This window comes from Lissotriton vulgaris, chromosome 7 (assembly GCF_964263255.1).
Source record: "Lissotriton vulgaris chromosome 7, aLisVul1.2, whole genome shotgun sequence".
Classification (NCBI taxonomy): domain Eukaryota; kingdom Metazoa; phylum Chordata; class Amphibia; order Caudata; family Salamandridae; genus Lissotriton; species Lissotriton vulgaris.
In genome coordinates this window covers 613,952,696-613,980,228 of record NC_141695.1, presented here as the reverse complement: position 1 = coordinate 613,980,228, position 27,533 = coordinate 613,952,696, and the positions used below count along the sequence as shown (strand labels likewise).

General features: G+C 45.7%; 1 protein-coding gene across 3 annotated transcripts in view; it reads left to right on the top strand.

Annotated features, from left to right (window-relative positions):
* The window catches only part of TMEM94 (transmembrane protein 94), a 734,938-nt gene that overhangs the window by 583,891 nt on the left and 123,514 nt on the right, over positions 1-27,533 (top strand). For all 3 annotated transcript variants that reach the window (XM_086930762.1, XM_086930761.1, XM_086930760.1), the window contains one exon: positions 1,421-1,529. In XM_086930762.1, the coding sequence (XP_086786888.1) occupies positions 1,421-1,529 (109 nt within the window). The remainder of the gene's footprint in view (positions 1-1,420; positions 1,530-27,533) is intronic.

The window sequence follows — 27,533 nt, the reverse complement described above, 5'->3', positions numbered from 1 at the left end:
GATGTTAAACGAGCATTATTATATTGCATAGAAATTGCAAAACCATTTCATAAAACTAAACAGCTCTTTCTGGCTTTTGCTCCACCACACAAAGGCAATTCCATTTCTAAATCCGGTATTACTAGCTGGATAATGAAATGTATTCAAACATGCTATGCAAAAGCAAAGAGGACTTTACCAATATTCCCTAGAGTTCATTCCACCTGCAAACTAGGGGCTACTGTGGCTTTCTTAGGAAACATTCCCATAGCTGACATCTGTAAATCTGCAGCATAGTCTACACCGCCTACATCCACCAAACACTAATGTGCAGATGTGCTAGCGAGACAACTAGCTATTGTAGACCAGGCAGTTCTTAAAACACTTTTTCAAACCATTCCAACTGGTACAGGTTAGTCACCGCTTTGGGAGAATACTGCTATATAGTCTATGCAAAGCATGTGATCTACAGCTCACATGCCTCGAACGGATAATGTTACTTACCCAGTAAGCATTTGTTCTTGGCATGTAAAGCTGTAGATTCACATGCGCCCGCCTGCCTCCTCAGATACCTGTACCTGTTGCAGTTCTCTCTTACTTTATATACATACGCATGGACATTTTTATTCTACTCTTACTAACTCCATTCTCACCCCCTGCGGAAAAACAATCTAACTATGGAGTCAATGCCCATGCGCACAATCACTGAAAGGAGGAGTCACCTACCTTGGGACTGGAAAGACTTCTTCGAAGAAAAACAAAGTGCAAACATCCGAACCCAACACTAGATTGCAGGAGTATGCAAAGCATGTGAATCTACAGCTCTACGTACCAAGAACAGTTGCTTACTGCGTACTTAGCATTTTCTTTATCCCCTCTCTCCGTGTATTCCCTTTGAAACTCAGGTTGATTTTAATGCATCTTTCCCTTGGAAATGTGGGACAGTTCCTACCTTCTGCCGCTGCAGTCCTGTACTCTTTGGTTGTTAAATATTAGCCTGATCTGTGGGCAGATATCATATTTAACAGCATCTGGGGAGTGCCTTGTTTGTCAATGAGTCTGCATCCTTCAAATCTGTAGATGTATTTTGTCTGACCCCCAACTTTGATGTCCACCAATGTGAACATGTCACGGTAATCCTTTGTCTGCAAGGCCTTTAACCATGGTCAGGCTAGGCAGCATTAGGACATTTGATTAGTGGCATGTAGCTGTTGCTCACTGGTAGAAACAGTCATGTACTTAGCAGAGCTCATAAATAATTCTTACTCCTGCAAAGTTGATGGCCTCCATGGTACAGTCATGGTACTTGTTTGTCCATTGGTGCCAGATACTTCACTTTAAGTGGGGTTGTTAACAGGTACTGAACTCTACCAGTTATTATATATTAACTATTCTTGGTAGTAGTAATTATCCTGCTGACTCACTGCCTTCTCCCCTCTAGCCATGTGCGAAATGATGAAGATTATGCAGGAATACGGCGAGGTGACCTGCTGCCTGGGGAGCTCTGCCAGCATCAGGAACAGCCGGCTGTATTTGCAGAGTGATGTCAGGTAAGGCTATACTGAAGCAACATTTTGTGTTCAGTGGTTCATTGGGTTGTTTGAATATGTTGAGGTCTGTACATATGAGTTTGTCCTATGAATTTTTGTGTGTATGTGATAGTTGTATGGAGTGGATCGAGTTGCCTCTAGCAGTTTGTGATGGACGTTTATATGTAGCAAACTGTGTTTTTCCTGTTGCTTACTGCATATGTCCCAGGATCATCAATACAGTTGCACTCCTGTTGAGTTACTCCAATTAAACTCTTGAGGCTCACTCTAAATTGTGGTGCATTTTTCAACTGGGTTATAATTTCGAATAATGCAGTTTTATTTACATGTTGGTAAGGAAGTAGTTAAGATTTGATACACAAAGAAAACCACTAGACGTTAGCACCTTCTGCAAGATGTGGCACTAACTGTTTTTGTATGTATTATTATAAACAACATTGTTTTGTTGATGATAAATCTCAAAATGAAAGGTGTAACCTATACACACTTTGTTCCAAAAAATGAAAAGCAAAAACATAAAAGACCCAGATAACGAAAGATTTGCCTAATGATGCTTGTATTGTCAACCCCATGCACTTAAATATCAGTCATATACAGAGTACATAAAAAGTGCCCAGTGCTGCATAGGGTCACGTAGTGCATATTGACAATGAAAGTGCAAGGATGTATTTGTAAAGGCGGTTGTAGTTTATGAAAGACATAATACAGAGGAGATGAAACTTCTATCTGATGTGTGGAGGTTTTGAAATTACGATTGTCATTATTGTCAACCATGTTTCGACCCAGTCATGATTTTGGGGCCATTCTCTTGACAGAGGACGTGAAGACTGAGCACCACAGTGATGAAGTAGAATTCATCTTCATAGTTTCAAATACCGCATTTCTGCACTTGTGCATGTCTGTGTGCATAGCTTGCTTTATACTTGGATGGCGTGTATTATACTTGGATGGGGTGTATTTTTAACGAGTTTTATATAGTGCACAATTACCCACACAGGGTTTCCTGGTGCTCTAGCAGCAGATCGGACTTGTGCAGTCCCTACTGATTCAGAACAGCCAGGTCTTCAGCTGTCTGCGGACCTTATCCACAGTTAACCAGTGAAGCTCCCAGAGAAGGAGTGAGACCCAAGCGGCTTTGGAGGGTCTGTATAACATCCTAGCAGCAGATTTCTGAACTACTTGCAACCGTCTGATGGATGCTTAATCTGCCTTTGGGTATCTACTATCTGGCAAGTGCTGTGGACCCCAAAGTGCTGGATTATTTCCCAATGCCAGTTCCTCAGTTTTATCACTGTATGCTTGAGTGAGTTGTTAGTCATCCACATGGCAACCCAGCCCAAATAGAAATTCAAAGCCTCAGAATTGTAGTTGTTGCCAGATAACAAGGAGAAGATGATATGCGTGTCATCTGCATAGAAAACAAGGTGAGGCTGCATCTTTCCACCAAGGATGTCATCCAAGCGAGGGCTGACCCCTGGAGACCCAGATTAACCAATCGTTTGAAGAGAGTAGTGTGAGACCCAGTCTCCCTTCATCCAGGAAGCCTTCTGAGGTGTTCCCTGACTCCTAGAAGGGCGGATTCGGTACTGTGTCCTGCTCTGAACCCTTATTGGGAGGGATGAAGGTAATATTGGAACTCTACAAAAGTTGTTTGTTAACATGCTTCTCTATGACTTTTGACATAATGGAGAGCATAGAAATTGGTCTATAACTAGACCAAATAGAAGGGTCCAGATTGGGTTTCTTCAGGAGCAGAAGGACTGTGTAGCATGTTTCCATGTTGGGGGGGAAATGCCCCTCTTGTAAGGAGCAATTACGAAGTCCTACCAACAACTGAAAAATATTCAGACCTAAAGTGCTAAGTTTAGCGGGCATAGGATCTATAGGGGAACCGGACTTTATTGTTTACACCAGCGACACAAATCTAGACAGGCCAAGAGGGGCCCAACGGTCTAATTTCTGATAAGCTTGTGGAGTGGCTGAAATGTTTGCGTCCTCAGTGCCAGGAGGGGGTGTGTTGAAGCAGTGACTTTGAGTAATGGAGGCACAAGGGATCCAGTTTGGATAGCCAGGCCTCGCATTTGTACATAATCGTGGAGAGGTTGTTTTACCAGAAAGTTAAAGTGAATTGCTGACATTCCTGAAGTTACTGGGATGAGATCTTGAAACTGAAGAGGGGAGAGTAGAGAGGTTTCCTTTTGAAATTCGATTAGGCCTTTTGCTTGGCACGGAGCTACTGTCTGGTCTTCCTGAACACTGCCATTTGGTAGATGCCATGGTTGAGGGCTGAGACTGCAGACTCTGTTCTTCAAAGTGAGGGGAGCCTTTAGGTGAAGCCTAGCCTTGTGTCTTTCTCCGAATACATTTTCAGTAGGATGATGACAGCCAGTTTGTGCCTCTGTTGTGAGTGCTTCATACTGGAGACAACCCTGCTGTGAAAAGCATCACTCTACACTAACATTGTGTCTAGTGAGCATCAGACAAGTGAAAAGAGCCATCGCAAACCAGATTTGAAGATGCAGACAGTAGGAACAGTAGAAACACATCCCTGTCTGATTTTGCAGTAAAAAACAGAATCTTATTACCCCTACTTGTTGTTCCAGTTCCATGCCCTCTGTTAGCTAAGGAAGGGAGTGTTCTGCAATCAGAGCTGCTGTCCGCCTTAATGCCAGTTTCCCAGAGCTGAAGGGGCCCTTGTCTGACATGTTGCTGGAAGATCTTCATATCCATTTAAAAGCACCTAGAAACCTATCTACTGAGAAAAAGAAATGAACCTGCCAACCCTAAAGGAGTGACTCTCCAAGACAAGTGGGATGCAGCTTTTCCCTGATGCTTGTGTATCACCCAGAAGAAGACTGAGAAGGGCGATCTGGTCACCATGGTGCCTGTGGGCCTGCAATTTTTCTGTTGCGGTTCCTGATTAGAATCGCAAAGTTTGAGTCTGTAATTGTCAACACCTGGTTATGGCTACAATTGTATTTTTTGAGAACTAGCCTATGCAAGGTGACATTGTCACAAGAGTATCAGCCTTTGTGTGGCTGCATCATCACCCAAATATCAGCCTGTGCGTGACTGCATCATAACCCAAATATCTGCCTCTGTGTGGCCGCATCATCACTTAAATATTGGCTTGTGCCTGGCTGAATCATTACCAGTGTATTGGCATTTGCGTGAGTGCATCGACACCAAAATATTATTCTTTGCATCACTGCATCATCCCCAGCTTATCAGCCTGTGCCTGGCCGCACTGTCACCTTAGCATTTGTCTTTGCATGGCTGCATTATGACCAAAGACTTGGCCTGTGCATGGCTGTATCATTCCCAGACACTTGACCTGTTCATGGACGCAGTAACTGGGAGAATCAGCCAGTGTGTGACAAAGGACTTTGTTTGTTTCTTGTGGGAGTGTGGCCCAGATGTCATCATGCAGCACACCAAGGCAGCTGCCAGCTGGCGTACCACCTTCAGAAGAGCGAGGAGGGCGAGTGAGCTGAGGAAGCAGCCTGACTGCTGCCCTCAGAATTGATCTCCTTCATCTGATCAGGAACGTAAGACTAAACATAAGCCTTTTCAGTATTGAGAGCTGCACTTAAGCTATAATCACCCTAACAGCTTCAACCCTGATGAAAGTAAATCAATGGGAGTGCCGGGAAAGTTAACGGACAGAGTGCAAGACTGCCTGTTAGCAATCAGGAACATTCATTTATGGTTGCGTTTGTGTGCAGTATTATGTTCTACTCTGCATTAAAGCACTTTTTCTCTTGAAAGATAAATACTGGGTTGGACATTAGTTTATTGTGGTTTTGTGTGATTGTGGCTCAAGCACTCGCACACTACTCCCCTGAGAAGCCTGTAACTGCTCGCCATCTTTACCAGTATGAGTAAGATGTAGAAAGGGGTTATACATGGCCCAGTTTTCTGAACTATAGTATGATGGACCTCGGAACACCATATCTAAAAAAAAGAATGTTTAAACCCCACATTTGAGGACCAATAGCCCCTGCTTGAACTCAAGCCACCCCATTTGATCCTGTACCTTGTACTCTTTTGGGCATGTACGAGACCCTGCAGCCCATTGCATCGAAAATATACAGCTAGTCACTGTACCTTTGCCAAGTAGCTGCTCTGTCTTTAAACTGGCCCAAGTCTGGATTCCTTCAGACCTGACTACACTGTGACCAGTTGCGTGAAAGAGAGAATCTGCGAACATCAAGAACTGGTTTGCACAAGCAAGAAGTGCACTGTTCTTGGGAAAGCAAGCATAAAACAAAGCTAACTTGGGAATCTGCTTAAAGAATGTTTCAACTCACTGAGGTAGCCCAGAAGCCACAAAATCTCTGCGGTCCCGCTGATTAAGGGAAGAAAAGACTTAAGAAATATAATCCAAATTATACAGCAGCAACACTAACCTTTTCCAACCCATCACCTACGTATAGTGTTTCCATGTCATGCCCTTTCCCAATTACATAATTACCTCATGGTTGTCTACCTTAACAACACAGATGTGTTGACGGGTGCGTTTCTTTTGACTTAGTGATGTTGTCATGATTCCAAAATGCTTTGGACCATCTTCTTGGTCCTTTTGGTTCTGAAGATATTGTCATTTTAAGTGGTGGTTGAAACCTAAATCAAAAGTTTGCATTGGTATGTAGATCGGCCATTTGGTTCATTTGGGTATTCCTTATGGTTTGAATGCCACTGCCACTGCAAAATATTAACTGTACATACGTAGCTTTTGAGGTAAGTGTAGGAGAGTAGGGTCTGCAATCCTATGATCACCCAGATTTTTTGCTTTTGTTTCACTGGTTTACAACTTTCTCTGGCTGTGGGCCTGCCAATCAGACCCACAGCCTGGCTGTTCTCTTTCTAAATTACGATATGTACCCTAGGTGCATTTACCAATTGGTACTGGGCCACCTTATCAGACCCCGTAACGCAGGGCATAGGTGTACCCAGGGCCGCCAGGGGCTGCAGCATGTATTATGCCACCCCTGGCTGGCCTCCTAAATTTGACACAACTGGCTGCATGACAGCTGGGGCGAAGTCGTGTAATCACACTTTGCTTTAGATATAGTAGCCCTATATCTAACCATACAATGGACACCCGAGTTCCTATCAGTCACTCCTATGGCAGGCCTTGACAATCCTGAAGGCAGAGTGCATGGGCTCGTGTGAACTGTGTTCTGGCCCGAGCCAAGCCCGGTTGCAGCTTGCGGAATCAAGACCCAATGGCTGTTCCATGATAACTCGTACCATATCGGTAACTCCGGTGTCGCGTTATCAAGGCATGTCGAGTAAGGTGTCATACGAATCGGGATGCTGCCCTCTCACCAACTCTGGCGACGAGGCTAGCATTCCGCCCTTCTAGAGGGACACGACATGTACGTAACTGTGAACCCCGGTTAAAGTTAACTAAAGCCTCGCTCCACAAAATGGATGCTGCCACCACAGACACGAGTCTGACCTCCTGCTGCTGGGAGTCCTTCCAGCGAGGAGCGCTTGGACAAAGGGTTTCCTGTCGTGGGCGGTGTTCGCACCGTCCCAGGCAGGGTTTGTGTATTCTGGGTAGGTAGGGCTTTTGCGAGAAGGTGACTGCGGAGTGGCACCCCGGTGCTCACTACGCATCTGCCGGTTAGAACCAGTTCCAGGGGCGCCAGCCCTGGCCTGGGGAAAGTCCGGCAGGGGAGAGGGGTGTAACTACCCCCCTTCCTGGTCCCACCCTTAGGGCAGGACCTAGTCATGTACCCACCCCTTTCTTTAGAATAAAGGCCGGAGCGGAGACCCTTCCAAATTAGATCATCTTTGAATCAAGAACTACTTTCTACGAAAGGACCTTCAAGACTCTTCTCAAGATTTCTCCCTTGTGACTAAGGAGTAGTCACCCTGCATCAGCGGGCACCATCTAAGAACTCTGCGGTTTGCTGTAAGTCCTTCCTCAAGGAATCCGACGGCCCAGCTCGACGAGAACCGGCTTCCCTGGCACCTCTGACCTCTACCCACGTCATCAGCTCAGCTGTGATCTGTGGGTGCGACGAGACCTCGAGGGACCGGCCATCATCAGAACCTGCACGCTCTTAACCAGCACGACCATCGAAGCAATTCCCTGGTGAGTGCTCTGGGGTCCGAGAAGCCCCGACCCTGAGCCGCTCCAGCACCGAAGTGCAGTCTCCCAGCATCTCCACGATCTGCGTGGGGCCCTTCTGCTCGCTGCTCAGCACGTTGTCTGGTCACTAGCCGCTGGCTTGTGCCCTTCCAAGACGACATCCGACAATCAACACTGCTGGTCTGGTTGCTCCAGACTGGCCCTTGCTTCCATCTTTGAGAGAAGCACCCCGGACCCTCCTGGTCCACTCAAGACGCCATCTTAGGCCCACCACGTGGTCCTGAGATCTGCCAAGGCTTGTTGCCCCATCCTGGGCCCAGCGACGCCGACAGCATCATCCTCCGTGGGACAGCTCGCACCTCCACCGTGGTCGCCGACAACGCCTCCTGGTCCGTGAGACTGCAGAGCCTAGCGTCGCCCACTCACCTGGTCGAGGTGACGGCCAACCGGTGCCCTCCTGGTACCCTCTGACTACTGGCTAGTAGTACGAACTTGGTCCCCTCTGCTTTCAGGTATCATCAATCTCTGATCCAGGCTTGGATCTCTACGAACTATTCATCACTGGTCGCCGGCCAGCAACTCCTTTTCTTCCGGCTCCTGGCTCGTCAGCGAAGACCCCGACGCCTGTAAGACTTGTGCAGCCGCAGCCCTCGTGGCTAGGTAACTCGGCATTTCGGTGCCTGCATAGCCTCTTTACTCTAGGGTCCCGAGTCCCTCGCTTCCGACTTGCCTTATCGGGTCCGCCCGAGACCTTAAACTTTCCGTGTCCTCGGACACTTGTTTTAATTGTGCACTTGAAGTATTTTCCTAAGAGATTTGGTTTGTGCTTAGTACCCTGTCCTCATAAAGAGTACAGGGCTGTTGTGATTCTTAATAAATATCCTGTTTATTTTCATAACACTTGTGTGGTGTCCTTTCACTGGGTGTTCAAGGGGTACATGTGTGGTAAACAGCTGGCTTAACACGCCCTCTCGAGTCTTTAGCCTTAGACTGCTCGTATCCACGCTACTAGGATAGCTGGTCTATAGGTTGACTTACAACCAAACACCATAAGGGTCGTTGGAACGATACATAGCGGTCGCTAGAATAGCGAACGTTGCATATCGGGCCAACTTCTCACAGTAAGAATCAGTGAACTTAACTGACCACAGAGGACATTAGGGGGCTGCTTCCATACCGTTACATCTGTTCCCATAGAACGCATTAGTTATGAGATCAGTCATGCACTGGTTTATAGACTTGAGTGAACTGTGCTCTGATAGGGCACTTGTTACGGTGCATCCGTTTACTGTTAACTTTGGACTTAAGACATGAAGACTTTAAGCTGCACTTCTGACTTCAGTGTTTGTGTGAAGGGTTTTTGAATCAAGTGATTTATGGAATACTTTTATTTTGAGTGGTGGAATCTCAAGCTTCTGTAAAGGGGGCAATAGGATGTGTGTGCAGGACAGGGAGCACAGGATAAACAACTAGTATAATTGGCTGGTTAGTGTTAAATGGGCCACGAGCAGTCCCAATTACTTCTATTTATCCATTTAGCAGAGCCTGGCATCTAGGTGCCTGTATCATGGGGATTTCAAACTTTGGCAGAGCCTGGCCTCTAGGTGCGTGTAGCATGGAGATTCCTAACATGCAGTTACCGGCTGGCTCACTGCACCCTCCACCCACATTTCTTCTGTGAAACGCACTCAATGAAGGAAGATGATTGGCTAGCACACTGAGTCTTTCGGTCCCTGCTCTAGCTGGATAGGGTCTTCGGTTCTGTTGATAGGGGTAAGAAGTCCCTCCAGCTTCCCTGGTAGGTGTTGATGTCGCAGTGGCTTGCCTGGATGGTTCTTCTCTCTCTTTAAGCCTTGGCTGGGACAGAGGTGAGGTTTGTGATGTAGAGGAGCTGAAGGAAGCCATTTAGCACTCTTCTCCATACTCTTGACCTCTGACTTGTCGGGGTAACCTTCTGAATGATTCTTGTTTCTGGGGAGTGCCCCTTAGTAGTGTTGATTTCTTTTATCCCGAGATGTTTGTATTTCCCACTTCCATCCCCCTTTTTAGCTTTTGCACCTAGTGTTTCAGTGCACAGCATTGCTCGTCCAGCGAGAGACCTAATGTAGGGGGTTTCAAAACGGACCTAGGAATCGCACACGCTCTTGCGTGTGCTTTTCATTTTGGCCCATGCTATTGGCCTTTGCATGCATCTTTTTTATTAAAGACAGCATACAATTGGCCAAAGGCGGTCGCATTGCTCCGCCCATGGCCTATTGGTGTCGGTTACCTGCACCGCTGCCATGTGGTTTCAATTATTGTGCCCAGACACAGGAGCGTTAATTGAAACCACATGTCTCTGTGGCGCGCGCCCACCACTCGCGGGCTTCTTCTTTTTTTGGATCCATTTCACAGGGAAGCAACTAAATGAAAGAAGGAAAGAGAGGTTGTGAACCGTTTCTTCAAGTAGATGGGGCTGTGTTCACCTTTGTTAGTGTCTGCAATCACTAAATATATTTTTTAATATGTTTGATTGTTCTGTGTGCAATTTCTAAAGGGCACTTCTGGAGCGGTTCTTAAAACTCGAGCGAGAAGTGAACCGTGAAAATCCATTGCCTGCTGGTGCATTGCGTGTTGATGTCACATTATCCAGAACTGTGGAGGGCTGGTGAGATTTATTTCAACAGCTTTTTTTTAATACAACAATGCTGCACCAGTCTTAGGAGGGCGACGCTGTCACGGAGGACAAGTCTTGCCTTGAGGGCCACCCTTGCCTGGTTTCTATATTTACCATACCTTAGTGCAACTTTTCAGAGAAGTTGGTTCTATTCTGTGCAAGTGGTCTTTATGTTCCCTTGCTGTGTCCCAGAAATGGTGGTGGGAGGTGGCCTGTTTAGTCCTCACGCAAGACAAACAACGCCTGGTCTCTCCTACCTCAGACACACTGTATCTACTGCCACCCCTGTCTAAACCACCCCCCCCCCTCATGTCTGTCTAACTTGTCTTTGAGCCCTGAGCAAACTGCAACAGATGGGTTTTTCATGGAAAACAATCTACCGACCACTACGTGTGACGGCGCCGTAAAACTATTAAGCATGTGGTGTGTGTTACGTAAATTGGTTAAATATTCAATTCAGTGCGCCCAGGAAACCAAGCAGTCGCCTGAGAACCCCTAGGTCTGAATAAAGCGACTTCATGTTTCTTTTTTAGAGCACAAAATGCGTGCAGTGTGTAGATGGTTGGGCAAGACATAAAACTTTCATTTTGCAAAATACCCTCTACCCCCATCAAAGGTTGGTGAGGGGAAATCAAAATGTTTAGGGTTTCCAACTCGAAATTATTCAAAGAGCTTGATTCAAACTGGGGCTTTTTGAGGGCTTGGGATCTGCGCGCGATGATACAGGATCCTGCACATTTCCACTGATACGCTACCCTCCTACCACCTCCATCCCCCCTCCGTCCCATACAAAACACACACACACACACTCACCGCGGCCACCCTTGGCTTGACAATGGCACGACCGAGGCATGACCTTTGGGCCCCTCTCGCTGCCTCCGCGGAGTGCACAGCAACGGGGACCCTGATTGGTCGGTAGAGTTTGGGCTAGTGTCCAGTGGCTTATTTATCCAACAGGACAGTATTGATGCCCTTATTTTTAGGGATGTCGCGCTCAGCATTCACCCGCGCGTGCTCTTGTAGGCTATAGCGGGACTATTGCCAGCCCGTCGCCCACGCACTCTGTGGCATCAAGTCCAGGGCCGCTGCCCCGTTCTTAGCTGCCTGAGGTCGCCTTTCCAGCAGCAAAGTTAATGCGCTATCCGAGTCAGACCAGGGCCCCAAGAAGGCCGGTCGAGCTGGATCCATGACCGAGGGACAGGGCCCCCACACTTACCTCAGCACCAAGGGGACACCCGCATGAATGTGGAATACATTATCTATTTGTTTCTGCCCCAGCTGTGAGGCCCAGCAGAGGAAGAGAGGAAAAAGGGCCCCTCCTCAAGGGGCATAGCTTCCATTGGTGCAGCCCGTGCCACGGCATTGGGGCCCACTGAACCACGATTATGGCTGTATTTTACAGTTCAAACAGCACCAGGGGGTCCATTTCATTCTTTGCTCTTGGGCCTTCTTTGCTCTTGGGCCTTTGACTCACTGGCTACCCTGATCTCCTAAGTACTTCACTGAGCTATAGCATTGCTGTGAGGCCCGGGGATAGGATCACTCTCCACTGGCCCCACAGCGCTAAAGCATGGCTGGGGTTGGGGTCCCCTGGGCCTGACAGCTCTGGGTTATAGCTCGGGGTTGAGGGAATTCGGCTCTCATCTCATGGGCCTCTAATCCCTGTCCCGTCACTGCAAGGTTCTATCCCTTTGGCCTCTCTAGCCATGATGTGGAGCTGTGAGGGCCATAAGAGACCTCTCCTCCCCTGGGCCACACAGCAGAGACCCGTGGAGCCTCTCTGAAGGGTATACTTATCAATAGTGCAGTTATGCACCCATAGCACACAAAGCCTGGCTGTATTTTACTATCCTTCCAGTGAACAGGGAAATGTACCTTGCTTGGGCCAGGGCCATTGTTCTTTCACTCGCCCCCTACCCTGGCCTCTCACATGACAGAAACGTGGCTGCAGGGTCCAAGGGTTGAGCCCTCTCTGAGTGTAGCTATCACTAGTGCAGTAATTGCAGTGTCACCGGAGCCCAGAGGCATTAGGGGTCCACTGAACCCAACTGATGGCTGCAATTTCTTGTCCAGCCAGCGGACAAGGGAAGGGAGTGGCCCAGTTACTTTGCTTGCATCAGAGCCTGTGACACCATTGCTACACCACTGTCCCCGCTTATGATCCTCACAGCGATGATCTGGTGCTGTGAGCCACAGAAAAGGCCCTCTCCCAGGGGACTCACTGCTGTGGTACCGCATTGTGAGGACCAACTAACTAGAGCAGAAGGGTGCAGAATTGCCCCTCATACTAAATGTTTGTCCTAAATCCTAAGTGGGCTCCTGCAGAATGCCAAATGTCAAACTTTTTTGCTCACCAAGAGACTGAGGCAAAACAAGCAGCCCAATCCAACAAGCATTTGCAATGCAATAGGTCTCGCATTTACTCGAGTTTGAGCTATTGGCATTGTAAATTACAATGCGTTTTATTTATGCTTCAAAAACCAAAACATAAATAAAAGGCATTGTCATTTACAATGCCAATAGCTCAAACTTGTTTTTCTTTTTTTCACTGTTTTAACTCAGCCTGTGTTTAGCTGGGATTCCATGCGCCCATTGGGTTGGTTGTTAAACCTGAATTGCTTTCAGTCTTCAAAACACTTGCCGTGACCTTTTCCCCGTTGCTAATAAATTCTGTATTTTTATACAAAATTAATGTTTTGAGGTTAACCAGGCTTTTGCTTAAAAGCACAATTCCGCTTTCAATTGACTGTGATTCACTCGTTTTACGGGCATTTGCAATACGCTACGTATTAAATGTAAATGCTTCTTAAGTGCATGTTAGCCGTACATCTAATTTTTTTATTTAGTTTTATACCACGTAAACTTTCACACAAGGTATCGGAGCACTTTAAATAAGCGCCAGTTACGTTCCACAAGGACACATTTAATTATGGTGGGCACAGGGAGATTAAATAAATTGCCAAAACAGCAGCATTTTAAGCCAGCACTAAAACTCTAATCAGTTCTAAAGTTCCAACATCAGCTGCTCAGACTGTTACACCACAATGCATTCTGTTCCAGCCTTAGAGTTGCCTGCGACATCCCCAGCCCTACCTAACAGGCACAAATGCTGTATTTTAATTAATATTTCACAAGTATACAATTGGCTTCATCCCTGCACTTTTAAGATGCTGCATAGCTCACATCTCAAACCCTACCGGCTGTTCAGAAGTGGCGGTTTCTAATATGTAATTACCTCATCTTGCCCAGTCTGCACCATATTATCGGCCCAACCAAAGTACTATTCCGCTTACAATTTGGCACAGGGAGATTAAATAATTGCCCAAAAACAAGGCATGTTCAAAACCAACATTCCACATGAATTTTTTCTGGTTGTATTTAAATTTTGCTTGCTCGTTTTCAGTTCAATCCATGTTTAGCTGGGACCACTATATACAACAAAGCTAAAAAACATTATCATTTTCAACACCAAAACCTCTGACTTTCACAAATTTGAGACCTATTGCTTTGCAAATGCTTGTTGCTGTTACCATCATCCCTTTCATTTCAGTTAAGAACCCTTTCATGCAGGGGTTGTGAATTTCCCCCCAGGGTGCCAGTCCTTCACTAAAACGTTGTCCCCTCCATGAACCTTCTGTCCAGTGTCTCTTCAGTGCTGCTGCCGTAATTATGTTCGAGGCATATGGGCTGCAGATGGTACATTTATGAACAGATCGCCATCTGGTGTTGGGCTCGGATGATTGCACTTGTTTTTCTCTTGGAGAAGTCTTTTGTCGTCACAAGACTGGTGACTCCTCCTTTGGGTGCTAGTGCGCATGGGTATCTGCTCCATCCTTAGATTGTTTTTTTCCGCCATCGGGTTCGGATGAGGATCGAAGCGCTCCGGATCGACTTCGAGAAAGTGATATTTCGGCGCGTATTCCCTTTCCAATTCGATGGTATTGTTATCGAACGCGATTTCATTTCCATTCCGACGCGTTTCGACTCCAACAATAAACATTTTCCTCTACGTCGACGAAACCGGGAGGCCTTTCTCGACGTAGTCCAGCCCGGAGTCCATGGAAAGGACTCCATTTAAGAGATGTCCAACGTGTGGTGCTAAGTTCCCACACAAGGACCTACACGAGGTGTGCAATCTCTGCCTATCGCCTGAACACAAATCCAGGGACTGCGAAGCCTGCGCAGCATTCTCCTCCAAGTCGACGATCAGAAACCGTAAAGCCCGAAGACACGAGGTTTCGAGAATGCAGTCGGAGGCAATCCCGGAGCTGTTCGAGGCCCAGCACCCCGAAAAAGAAGAGGAACATGAGGACGAGTCTGGGTCGGAAGTGGACGAGTCTGATGTCGAAGAAATCAACGCTCAACAAACCGTGAGTGACGACGTCCCCTTACCAAAAAAACGACCCCGTGTGGTACCGACCCCGCCTTCAAGCCCGGTCAGACTAACAAAGAAAGTTTCCGACGCCCCGCCTTCGGGCCCTGCAACGAAACAGAAACCGAAACTCTCGCCCTCCCACCATGTCTGATCCGAGAAACGGTCGACATCGACACCGAAGCTCCATACAAACGAAAGCTCGCCGTCGAAACATTCCATGTCGAAACCGAAACATGCTTCGACGTCGAAGACTTACTCGACACCGAAAAAATCGGAATCGAGCAAATTCTCGGTGCCGAAAACACAGAACATTGACGGTCAGAAGCAAAGGCACCTTTCGGAACCAAAAACTTCGGTACCGACAAAGGAGCAGCAGACAGATCCAAAACAAAAGACTTTGTTTATCGATCCGCAAACTGGCAAAGTGGTGACAAAATCACCGAAAAAGAGGAAGAATGAACAGCTAGATGACAAAGCTCTTCCTCCTAAAAAGAGAACAATGGGGACAAATACAACTCCTCCCCTTTCTCCTCGACCTAGAGACAAACCCTCTTCTCCTCTTCCTCACACTATGCCAGCTATTCCTCCACCTTCTACACCAAGACCATCTACACCTCAAACAAATGTAGACAGTGATACAGGGGAGGGAGAACTTCATGGGGATGACGACACTGTCCCAGATGAAGAAGACCCATGGGAGAATTATAATGCAGGGTCAGATGATGATGACCCAGAATTATACCCCTCAAAAGCTTAACCACCTGATAATAATACAGGTTTTGTACAGCTGATTAATAGGGCAGCAAAATACCATAAGGTAGATTTACACGCAGAACCTCAAATAGAGGATTTCCTTTTAGAAACGCTACCGGCTGCACAAAGAACATCAGGAACACTACCTATGCTAAAGGGTCTTCTCAATCACACAGCAGACATATTCAAAGACCCTGTGAGGGCTAGGGTATTAAACCCAAGAATTGATAAAAAATATAAGGCAGCCCCCAAGGATCCAATATTTATCAAGGGACAGGTACCTCTGGACTCGCTTGTAGTCACAAACGCTCGTAAAAGAGAAAACTAATTATCTACAGGAGAAGCTCCTCCTCCTGATAAGGAGTCCAAGTTAATAGATGCATCGGGCAAAAGAGTAGCATCCCAAGCAGCTGGCGCATAGCTAATACACAAGCGCTACTTGCACGCTTTGATAGAGCGCATTATGATGAGTTAGAAAAACTCATCACACATCTCCCTAAGGAACATCAAAAAAGGGTAGACCAGCTTATACAAGAAGGGAAGATAATAACCAACACTTCATTAAGTGCGCCTTAGACGCGGCAGACACTGCAGCAAGATCCATCAACACCAGTATCATGTTAATAAGACATGCATGGCTTATGGTCTCAGGGTTCAAACAAGAAGTACAAACATCTTTATTGAACCAACCTTTTGATCAAAAAAACACTTTTCGGCTCAGGTACAGATGAGACTTTAGAAAAGATGAAAAAAGACACAGAAACTGCTAAATCAATGGGAGCATTGCAACAGCCAACTCAAAGGGGTTCCTTTCGTAGGTCCACCTATAGAGGCGGGTCAAAGAATACAGGCACAAGCCAGCAATCTACCTCTTTTACACCAACATCACCCAGAGGTAATTCAAGAGGCAGTTACAGAGGTAACAACAACCAGGGTAGAGGTCGCGGAAATAATAACAACCGCAACTCCCCAACCCCAAAACAGTGACTTAATACAACTCCCCCAGACCATATAACACCAGTCGGGGGACATCTATCACAGTTCCTACCTGTCTGGGAAAACATCACGTCAGACAAGTGGGTGAGACAAATTATCCAACATGGTTATTGCCTAGAACTCACAGCTACCCCACCAAACATCTCCCCCCAGACAGCGTCCAATGAGTCAAGATCATCGAACATTGTTAAAACAGGAAGTACTATCACTGCTACAAAAGCCTGCTATAGAGAAGGTTCCAAAACATCAGCAAGGGACAGGAGTATACTCTCTATACTTCCTAATTCCCAAAAAAGACTGGTCTCTAAGACCAATTTTAGACCTCAGACCTCTCAATGCATACATAAATTCGGAACATTTCCACATGGTCACGCTCCAACAAGTACTTCCTTTACTGAAGAAAGGGGACTTTCTTTCTACACTGGATCTAAAAGACGCTTACTTTCACATCCCAATTCACAAAGCCCACAGAAAATACCTCAGGTTTGTAGTAGAAGGACAACATTATCAGTTCAAAGTCCTTCCGTTTGGGGTCACAACAGCACCAAGGGTGTTCACAAAATGCCTAGCAGTAGTTGCAGCACACCTAAGAAGACAACAAATACATGTCTTCCCTTACTTGGACGATTGGCTAATAAAAGCCAAGTCACAGGAAGAATGTCTTCAAAACACACAAAAGACCATTCAATTGCTGCACCAGCTAGGGTTTACGGAGAACTACACAAAATCCCACCTACAACCAAACAAAGTTCAACAATATCTAGGGGCTACTATAGACACAGAAAGAGCCAAAGTATACCCCAATCCAATCAGGATCCAAACAATGATCATGTTGATCCAAAGATTTCAACCACAACACTCACTAACAGCTCGAGTGTTCATGCAGCTGTTAGGGATGATGTCCTCCTGCATACTGCTAATACCATATGCCAGACTACAAATGCGTCCACTGCAAGAATGTCTAGCAACACAGTGGAATCAGGCTCAAGGTCGATTACAGATCTGGTATTGGTAGACGACCGCACACATCGCCCTCTGAAGTGGTGGAACACAACAAACATTTCCATGGGGCGGTCGTTCCTAGAACCGATTCCACAAGTGATACTAACAGCGGATGCATCGCTCACCGGATGGGGAGCGCATATGGAGAAATATACAGTGCAGGGAAATGGAGTGTACAGCAAAAAAGACTGCACATCAATTATCTGGAACTACTAGCAGTGTTTCTAGCATTAAAAGCTTTTCAAATGCAAATCCTCAACAAAGCAGTCCTGATCAGAACAGACAACATGACTGCAATGTATTATATTCAAAAACAGGGGGGGCACGCTCTCTCCAACTATCCAAACTAGCACAGGACATTTGGAGATGGGCCATTCCTCAAAAGATCTATCCGTTAGCCGAACACCTACCAGGAGTTCAAAATCAGATAGCAGACATCCTAAGCAGAGAGTCAGAACAAAGACACGAATTGGAACTGCACAACCAAATACTGCAGCCATTCTTCCAAAGATGGGGACAACCAGAGATAGATCTCTTTGCAAATTTGCTTAAGCTTTTCCCCCTCTCCCACTAATTCCATTAGTGGTTCGGAAACTGCAACAACATTCAATGACAATGATACTAGTAGCACCCACGTGGGCAAGACAGCCGTGGTTCACCACGCTACTGCAACTCTCACAGGTGCCACATCAAAAGTTAAGATTATTACCCATGCACCTTAAACAGAACCATGAAGAAAGAATGCACCCAGATCCCAAACAATTAAACCTAGCGATCTGGCTCCTGAGGTCATAGAATTTGGATACTTAGATTTACCTCCAAACTGTATGAAAATCATTAAGCAAGCAAGGCGTCCTACCACCAGAGCATGCTATGCAGCAAAGTGGAAAAGGTTTGCTGTATACTGTAACAGTAACAACATCAACCCTCTGGACGCATTCACTAAAGAGATTATTTGCTATTTACTACACTTGCAGCAATGTAACCTTGCTTACACCTCTATTAGAGTACATCTTGCAGCTATAGCAGCGTACCTGCAAAACAGACAACATCTTTCCCTGTTTAAAGTACCAGCAATAAAAGCTTTCATGGAAGGCCTCAAAAGAGTCATTTCACCAAGACTACCGCCTTCCCCAGTCTGGAATCTCAACATAGTACTTACCAGACTAATGGGACCACCTTTTGAACCTATGCATAGGTGTGAAATACAAATCCTCACATGGAAGGTGGCCTTTCTTATAGCTATTACCTCACTCAGAAGAGTAAGTGAATTGCAAGCATTTACAATACAAGAACCATTCCTGCAGTTACACCAAAATAAAGTGGTTCTTAGAACAAACCCAAAATTCTTGCCTAAAGTAATTTCAGCATTCCACATCAATCAGCCAGTAGAACTACCAGTCTTCTTTCCAAAACCACAGACGGTAGCAGAAAGGGCCCTACATACATTAGATGTCAAAAGGGCGATATTGTACTACATAGAAAGAACACAAACTTTCAGAAAGACAAAACAACTATTTGTAGCGTTTTCTCCTACACATAAGGGCAATCCTATCTCTAAAGCAGGCATTGCCAGGTGGATTGTAAAATGTATACAAATATGCTACTTAAAAGAAAAGAGGACATTAACTGTTCCTCCCAGAGCTCACTCTACACTTAAACTAGGAGCATCTATGGCATTCTTAGGAAACATTCCTCTAGATGATATATGCAAAGCAGCTACCTGGGTTACACCGCATACCTTCACAAAACACTACTGTGTAGATGTGCAGGCAACACAACAGGCTAGAGTGGGACAAGCTGTACTAAAAACTTTATTTCAGACTGTTGCAACAGACACTGGTGACCACCGCTAGGGAGATAACTGCTGTATAGTCTATTCATAAATGTACCATCTGCAGCCCATATGCCTCGAACGGAATATGCTACTTACCAGTATGCATCTGTTCTTGGCATAGAGGGCTGCAGATTGGTACATGCCCTCCCAGCCTCCCCGGAAACCTGTGTCTGTTCCAACACTATCTTATTTAGATACACTTACATGGGCATTTCTATCTGTATTCTATCATACTACTCCATCTAACCCTACTATGGCAAAACAATCTAAGGATGGAGCCGATGCCCATGCGCACTAGCACCCAAAGGAGGAGTCACCAGTCTCGTGATGACAAAAGACTTCTCCAAGAGAAAAACAAGTGCAATCATCCGAGCCCAACACCAGATGGCGATCTATTCATAAATGTACCACTCTGCAGCCCTCTATGCCAAGAACAGTTGCATACTGGTAAGTAGCATATTCCTGTTCTTCTAGCACCATTTGCTAGCCTTAATAGCCAAAGGGTTCAGGTGTGACAGGGAAGCTGATGGAAGGGTGTCTCTTAGCAGTCACCCAAATAAGAGTGTGGCTGTGGCACACTGAGTGATGCAATAAGGAGTGTTCCAATGCACCCATAGAAAGTTGTGAAAGGGCCACTCTGGGTCCTCCCTTCTCCCAACTGTTATCCTTAGGGTCTTGTTAAGAGTGCACATAAAACATTGTATGTCCCTCTTGGCCTGCGGCCCCTGGAACATAATATTGAATGGCGAATCTTAAGTTGCTCTGGATAGTTCTGGAAATCATTCCCATTTGTTAGGGCAGTCCATATATATCAAGGAGTTTCTCTGTTTTGGATCTCATTTGTTAAAATGTGGGGATTTTGGTGTGGACTTTTATGATGACCAGTATCTCCCTCCCATTGAGAAAATTGCCAAAATCGGCACCCGGGTTTTATCCACAGAGATGTGCATTGGTCTTTGGTCATAATTGGTCCTGGTAGTTCTGTTTCACTAGTAAGTTGATTGGCTTAGAATTCCCCGACTACTGTGACCGCACTGTCCGTCCTGGGGAACCACAACTTCTCTTGCAATCTAGCTTTCTTCTGATAACCCGTTGGTGTCTCTGGTGGGCGAGTGCAATAACTACCCCATGCAACATTAGGGAGACTGTGATGGACTACCCTCTGAGGAAGATCGCATTGCTTGTGGTGCTCAGCTCTGGGCGGGCTCTCCACAGCTGTGCAAGAAAGTCTTCAGTGAGGCTGTCATGCACCCCGAGTTGGGTCAGGAGTGTTTCTTGCGAGTGTTGTTGCAGTGCCTGTTTCACTCTCTGCAGGCATTTATTTAGATGTATTTCTTGGGGAGTGCTGGCAATATCCATAGCTTTCAGACATGCCATGTAATTCTCTGCCTTCAGCGTACTTGAGGGCTGTTGTTCTTTTTTGGGACGTCTTGATAGGTAGTTGGCTATATTGTCAGCCCCTGGCAGATAGCTGACTAAGAAGATGGAGCTGCAATACCCACTTCTTAGTTATAATTTGTGGGTGTTGGAAGGTGCCTTGAAAGAGATTGACCTGTGGTTTGTGGTCCATGACCTCCCTGAAGCTCCTGCTTCAACGGTATACATTGAAATGGGCTCATCACCTCTTGATTGTTACCATCGGAGGCACCCACCGTTCGGTCCTTACATTATTTCAGTGACATCCATTTCCTCGAGCTGCTCCGGTTCTTTCTGACTTATGATCTAAGATGAAAGGGCACTTGGTTTTACAGTTTTGTTGATATGTAGCTTGATAGTGAGATTCTTGAGACAGTCTAGCCCTTGAAATAGAGGTTCTTAGTCTTTGAGGATGTTCTCGAACTGGTAGTCATAGACTTGTCTTGCAAAGAAGACCAATCCCTAATCCTCTGCTTTGTGACAATTAAGAAGAGTCCCATCAACTTTGGTGGTGATGTGATATTTGGTGTTGATAACTTTCTCTTCGTGGCGCTCTTTACCTACAAAGGTCCACACAAGAGGCAACGGTTCTTGGCCCCAGATATGTAGATTTTCATATGGGTGGGCTTTCAATGTTTTAGTGCTTTAAATTGCTGGTGGTCCATGACATTAACTGATGCATCAATGTCTTAGTGCTATGATCTACATCCCCAGCAAGTCTGCCTCACACACAAGCTGTGGTCTTCTAATGTTTGTGCCTCTGTCTACCTAGGATATCAGCAATATACCTTCATCTTCTTCTGACCCATTCTCAAGCATGAATCTAGGTTTGTTCTCATTAGGTGGTCTGCATGGATTGTTAGATTATGCCCTGGTGGGAGGATGTTTGCTCATCACTGGGAGTTTTGACTCTTTTTTTCCCCCTATTCGATACATGTGCACCAAGTGCCTCATTTTTATACATTTGGAGCATGCTTTGCCGTGTGCCAGACACCTTGCTTGTGGGTATGCTCCAATCTATAGTTTCCAAACAAGTTTGACAGGGTACGTGGGAAGGAGGCGGTCAGGGTGGCCATCTCTTTTCTGCTTCATTGAGTAGGTCTTCATTCACTCAGAGGGATTTCCGGGTCTGACTTCACAGACAATGCCACCTCCATCTGTTCTGCTTGACTGTCTCATAGTTCCTGGGAGCGGGCTGGCACCAGCATATCTTCCAGCTTCATTCCAGGTTTGCAGAAGATCAGTCACAGCAACACTGACTACCTGCATTCTTGGAATATTTGGGCTCTGACCTCTATCACAGAGTCATCAGCGATGCAGTTACTGGCTAATTCATGCAGGCATACCTAAATACAGTCTATTGTTTCCCTTCTGGCTTCAAGCTTTCTGCAGTTTAAATCTTTCATACTCCGGTTAATCTGTGGATCAAAGTATGCATTGAGGGTGGAGTTGTAGTCACCTCATGTGTTCTTCACATGCGAAAAGGAGTAGCAAGGACCTCTACACCGTTCTGTTTGATTTTCAGGTTTCATAGAAATAGTCTTAAGTCTGCTTAACCATGTTTTTCATCTTGGGGCTCTTTAGGCTGGGTCTGGCAGTTTGCTGAATGGCAAATGGTGGCATTGCCCCCTCTAAGTGTACTTATGCAGTGGCAGACTCTTGCGTAATAGCTGGTACTCTTGCTCCTACTGCGGCATTGCGATTGGATGACTGGTCATTTATTTGCAGTGGGTCACCGGTCATATTGGGGATTTAGCTATGGTAATGTGTGGTTGGATCCGTGATGCAGCGTGGGTGTCTTTCTGGTTGACACCTCTCTGAGATGTGCTTGCCAGCTAATGGGTGCCATGCCTCTCTTCCACCTCACTTTACTTCAGTTCCTTATCCTTGCCTCAGGGAAGGGGTGTGTGATGTTGAGTGGTTTGCACTGTCTGAACAGGCAGTAATGGCAGGGGCATCCGGCTGGTCAAACATGCAGGCTTTGGGCTGCTTTAGGTGGCTGGCAGTAAAGTGGCACAGCCGCTACTACTTCCCTGGGTGTACCTCTGTTATTGTGGGTTAGAGGTGGCACGCGTAGATCCAGGCTTTCGTTCGCATTGTAGTGGAGTGGCAGGGCACACAAGCCACTTAGAGTGCTGGACTTACAAGACTCTTACAGTTAGTGTGGAATCAGCCATGAGTTGTCCCAATTTCTTATCCCTTGTACCAAGTCCGGCCTCCAAGTATGTGTGTGACAAGGGAAATCTCAAAAACAGTGGCCAGGTAGTTAACTACAGTTTCATCCCTGCAAATTGTCTAGCCTGGTATCCAGGCCAGGACCAGAAACATTTCCTGTAAAGTCATATCATCAACTTGAATCTCTGCAGGGAAAATTCCTCTCATAAAGACAGATCTGGCAAGCTCCAAAGATCAACGACAAATGGAGGAGTACCCCCAGGAGGCGTTTCAATGCCTCAGTTTCATGTAAATAGAGGAGCACAGAAATGCTTAGAAGGACAGATTCATCCTTTGTTAGAAGACCCCTCACTCACCAACCTAGTTGGTGACATGCTTCATTATCGGGGTCCCACCCGGGCAGCCGAGTGCCATCCTGGTTTGCTGCCACACCTGACTACAGTGGAGCGGGTTTGTTTTTGGTTTTTGTGTGAGTAAAAAGGTTTTTTGTTGGTGATGTTAAAAGTTGTCCAGTTAGCTACTCACTGTAAAAACGTTATTCTGGAGTGGCTGGCAACAGTAAAAATTATCAGTTGGACACCATGCCAGGTTAGGTAGGCTTGTGGTGTCACAGATTTATTTTGTGAGATAAAATGGGTCTAAATGTTTCAACCATCAATTTAATTGTAGGGTTTTCGTCAGGACCAGTAGTGGTAGTCCGGGTGGTATACACTCGCTAAGGTGTACCCTGCCTTTGGCTACAAGGAAAGAACACTGAAAAATTAAGGTGGTTAAAAGATGTCCTTCTCCGAAATTCCTGGAAAAGAAAACCTGCAAAGAAAGAAAGGGACAAACACACAATACAGTACATCAAACATAGAGCGTGTTAGCAGTGCTCCTCATAATAAACATCCAGGATGATGATGAAATCTAGTGGATGTTAATGCATGGTTCGTACAATGATCATGCAGGAGTGCCCTTTAGGTGAGCTGGGCACTATAGGGCTTAGAAATGAGCCAATAAATGTATATTACAACCCGCTCAGTGGTGTGTGTATGTGCACTCATACCATGCTCACTGATTCAAAACGTGAGTTTCATCGAGAGTGCTGTTCACAGGGATGTGTGGTCGTTCCCCATTTCATATACACACAAGCTCAATTATTACTGTGTGGAGGTGGGTGTCAAAGCTCATGCAATAACAAGCGTAATTAAAAAATTGCAGAAACAGCATACTGACATATAGTCCGAGATAAGGCAGGCAACCGTAGGCACACATACACACAGCGAGGAAGGTAGGACACTTATGTGAGGCGCTAGGGTAGTTTGCCTCATGGACGTCTGGTTTGCAAAGACTAGATCCTACCACGATCTACGTTGAAAAGAAAGAGGGTTAGATCCGTGAAGCATGAAACGCGACGCGTGATCAGCGCGGTGCCCTCCCGCTAATGCTTGGAGACCTACTTGTGGAGAGATCAAGGAAGGCCGCTTCGCCTATGGTGCTAACCTGCTCGGCGCCCCGCTGAACTAGGTTGGTGAGTGAGGGGTCTTCTAACAAATGTTAAATCTGTCCTTCTAAGCATTTATGTGCTCCTCTATAACTTAAAACTGAGGCATTGAAACGCCTCCTGGGGGTACTCCTCCATTTGTTGTTTATCATTGGTCAAGGGGACAAAGAGTATTCCCTCTACATTATGAAACCCTTTCTCTCTTATTGTTTTTCCCAAGCTACGAAGATCACCATTTTGAACTGGGCCAAGCCCTATAATAGGGCTTTGGCCATATGGCTCGTGTTGTCGGATCATTTAGGTTTGGATTCGGAGTAGCTTCTTATTGCTCAATACCTCTGTTGAGTTTTGACACCCTTCAGCTAAAGGGAACATCATTCATTGTAATAGATAATAGTGTCATAATCTTTTGTAACATGCCGTTTTGCATAACAATCCTTGTTCACATTAGCCACATTTTTGCTTTACTGTTTTTTGTTTAAAAAAAAAATCTTTTTATTTGATTTTATAGAACAAAGAACTTGTGTTGGCAGCTCAACAGACACTACACAGTACATAGAATAGCAAACCTCCGTTATAAGCGCCCCAGGTCAGGCAGGAGGTTCCATTTTATCTCCCCTATCAGAACAACAAATAGGGCATCTCAGTTAATTTCCAAAACTGTCTAACATCCTCCTGCCATGGGCCCCACTCCCTGGTGTATTTGCACAGACAGCCACGGGCCATATAGACCACCTCTTCAGAGTGCATGGACCAGTCCATGTTCCTGGACCAGTCTACCAAAGATGGGATTGTCTCTGAGCCCCACAGTTCTATGATATCTCACGTAGGTACCGTTAGGGCCATCATACAGAATAGCAGCGGGCATTGTGGTATAATTTGTTTGCCCCAAAGTCAAAATGTTATCACCCTGGCATCCAATTCTAGCTCAATCTATAAGAGCATTCTCAATTTACGCTTTATAGTTTCCCAAAACAATGTGAGGCATGGGCATGCCCAGACAGTGTCTGGAACAGAGTTCCTGGGAGGTTACATCTACCGATCATCTTTTATTTTCCCCATTTTTACAAGTTTGGTCCTATTGTAATATATTCAGTGTGGATTTTTTCAGTTGTACCAGCCGGAACCCCGACCAAGTTGCCTCTTCCCTTGGGTATCTACATGCCACTGCCCAGTCATCATCAATGTCACTGATGTCCTGTTCCCACCGCTCTCGATGTCTTGCTAACGCACAGCTATTAAAAAGTGGTTGCTAAACCTGTGATATCCCATGTCGGTGTAGGGGGTTCAACAGTACTCTAAATTGGAGAGCGGATTCCTCTTCTACTTCGGTTGGTTGTAGTTTGTAGCCAGCTAGGGCCTGTTTTAGTTGTATGTATTTAAAGTGTTGGGAGTAAGCCATTGTTTATTGGGAATGTATGTCTGCGAAGGGTAATAGGCCTTCTGGCACCCAGACTTTACACAATTTCGAAATGACAATCTGGTTCCACCTTTGAAAACCCGCCAGTGTACTCACCTCGCAGAGGTCCAGTGATTCCCACAGGGACGTTTTTACTTTCCTTATTTAATTGCTAGTGGGTTTGTTGATAATGGTGGTTGGAGTAAGGAGTTGATTATTATCCTGTTTCTCAGTTGTTCTAAGATCTCTTGCTGAGTTACTATTCCTCTCCTCGTTCCTTAGAATTCTCTTTATTAATGGTCTACTATTCTGACATTTTACCACAGGCTGCTTAGTTTGCATCCCCATAGGGATAAGTACTTAACATTTGATCTTTGGCTCCACTTAAAACACCCAAACACCTTTGTGGACCTCATTGCATACACTTGTCCACTGCTCCTTCCCTTCTGCAGTATCCTTTATTTTCATGCAAAGGTATGCATAGGGTTCCTTCATTTTATTATATTTCTACCTCCTACTTACCTCTAATGTGTGTTTTGTGCCCTATTATCTTCTATAGTGGAGGAACTTAATACATGGCCACATTTCCCATCATCTAAGAACATTTCCCTACACAGGTTTACAACAGACATCCCTGATCAATTGTTGATCCGGACTCCCTGGCAAAAATTACAATACTGTTAGTCCCTGAAAGCGAGCATAGAACCACAATATTTCTATTTGTAGCTATGCCCCCAGCACATTTACCACCAGAACATGGGAAGCCACTTTTAGAGTATATTTTTTAAATGGTTGCTTGAAAAGAAGGTTGTCATCTCGAAAATAATCAGGTCTGATGACGCTTTTATTAAAAGACTGTTTTTTTCCCTATTGTGTATTCTACTTTTTTATGCTTGATGTATTTTTTTTCTTCATTTTGTCATTGTATTGTTGATAGATGTTAATAGATATTACTTATTTCCTGTCTACCTTGTCTATATACTATGAATACTTTGGTATAGGACACCTAAAACTGTTTGAAGCATGTGAGCTGTAGATCACACGCTTTGCATAAGCCTGCCATGCAGTGTTGGGTCGGATATTTGCACTTTGTTTTTCTTCGAAGAAGTATTTTCCAGTCACGAGGTAGGTGACTCCTCCTTTTGCTGATAGTGTGCATGGGCATCAACTCCATTGTTACATTGTTTTTTCCACCATCGAGTTCGTTTGTGACTTGATGCGCTCCAGTTCAACACCGTTTCTCGGGTTCCCTTCGACGCGCAATCCACTACCCTTGACGATATTGTTTCTCGATCACATTCCCCATTCTCCGCGTATCATTTCGACACAGGTCTTCAATCGGAAAACTCGTGGGGGGCCGTTTGGCCTACCCGCATTGGGCTCTCTAGCAGTCGATGGAACGTACTACTTTCAAACTCTGTCCCGGGTGTCGCGCAAATATTCCATGCACCGACTTGCACGAAGTGTGCAACCTCGGTCTATCCCTGGAACACGACAAACAAGACTGCGATGCGTGCCGATCGTTCCGATCCAAGAAGACGCTCTGTGACCATTGGGCTCGACGTCACGAAATGCAACATCAAAGTGGCTCCACACCGGACATCTTCAGTGAAGATTCCGACAAAGAATTCCACGCTCAAGGAGCCAAAGAAGAACCAGAGCATATATCCGTGTCCGAGGCTGACACCGACATGGAAGAACAGAAGCAACTTACACCGGGTCAGCATACCTTGAGTACAGAAACCCCCTTGCCCCAGCACTACAAGAAGAAAAAGGCTTCGGGCCCTGCGCTGAAACACAAGGAAA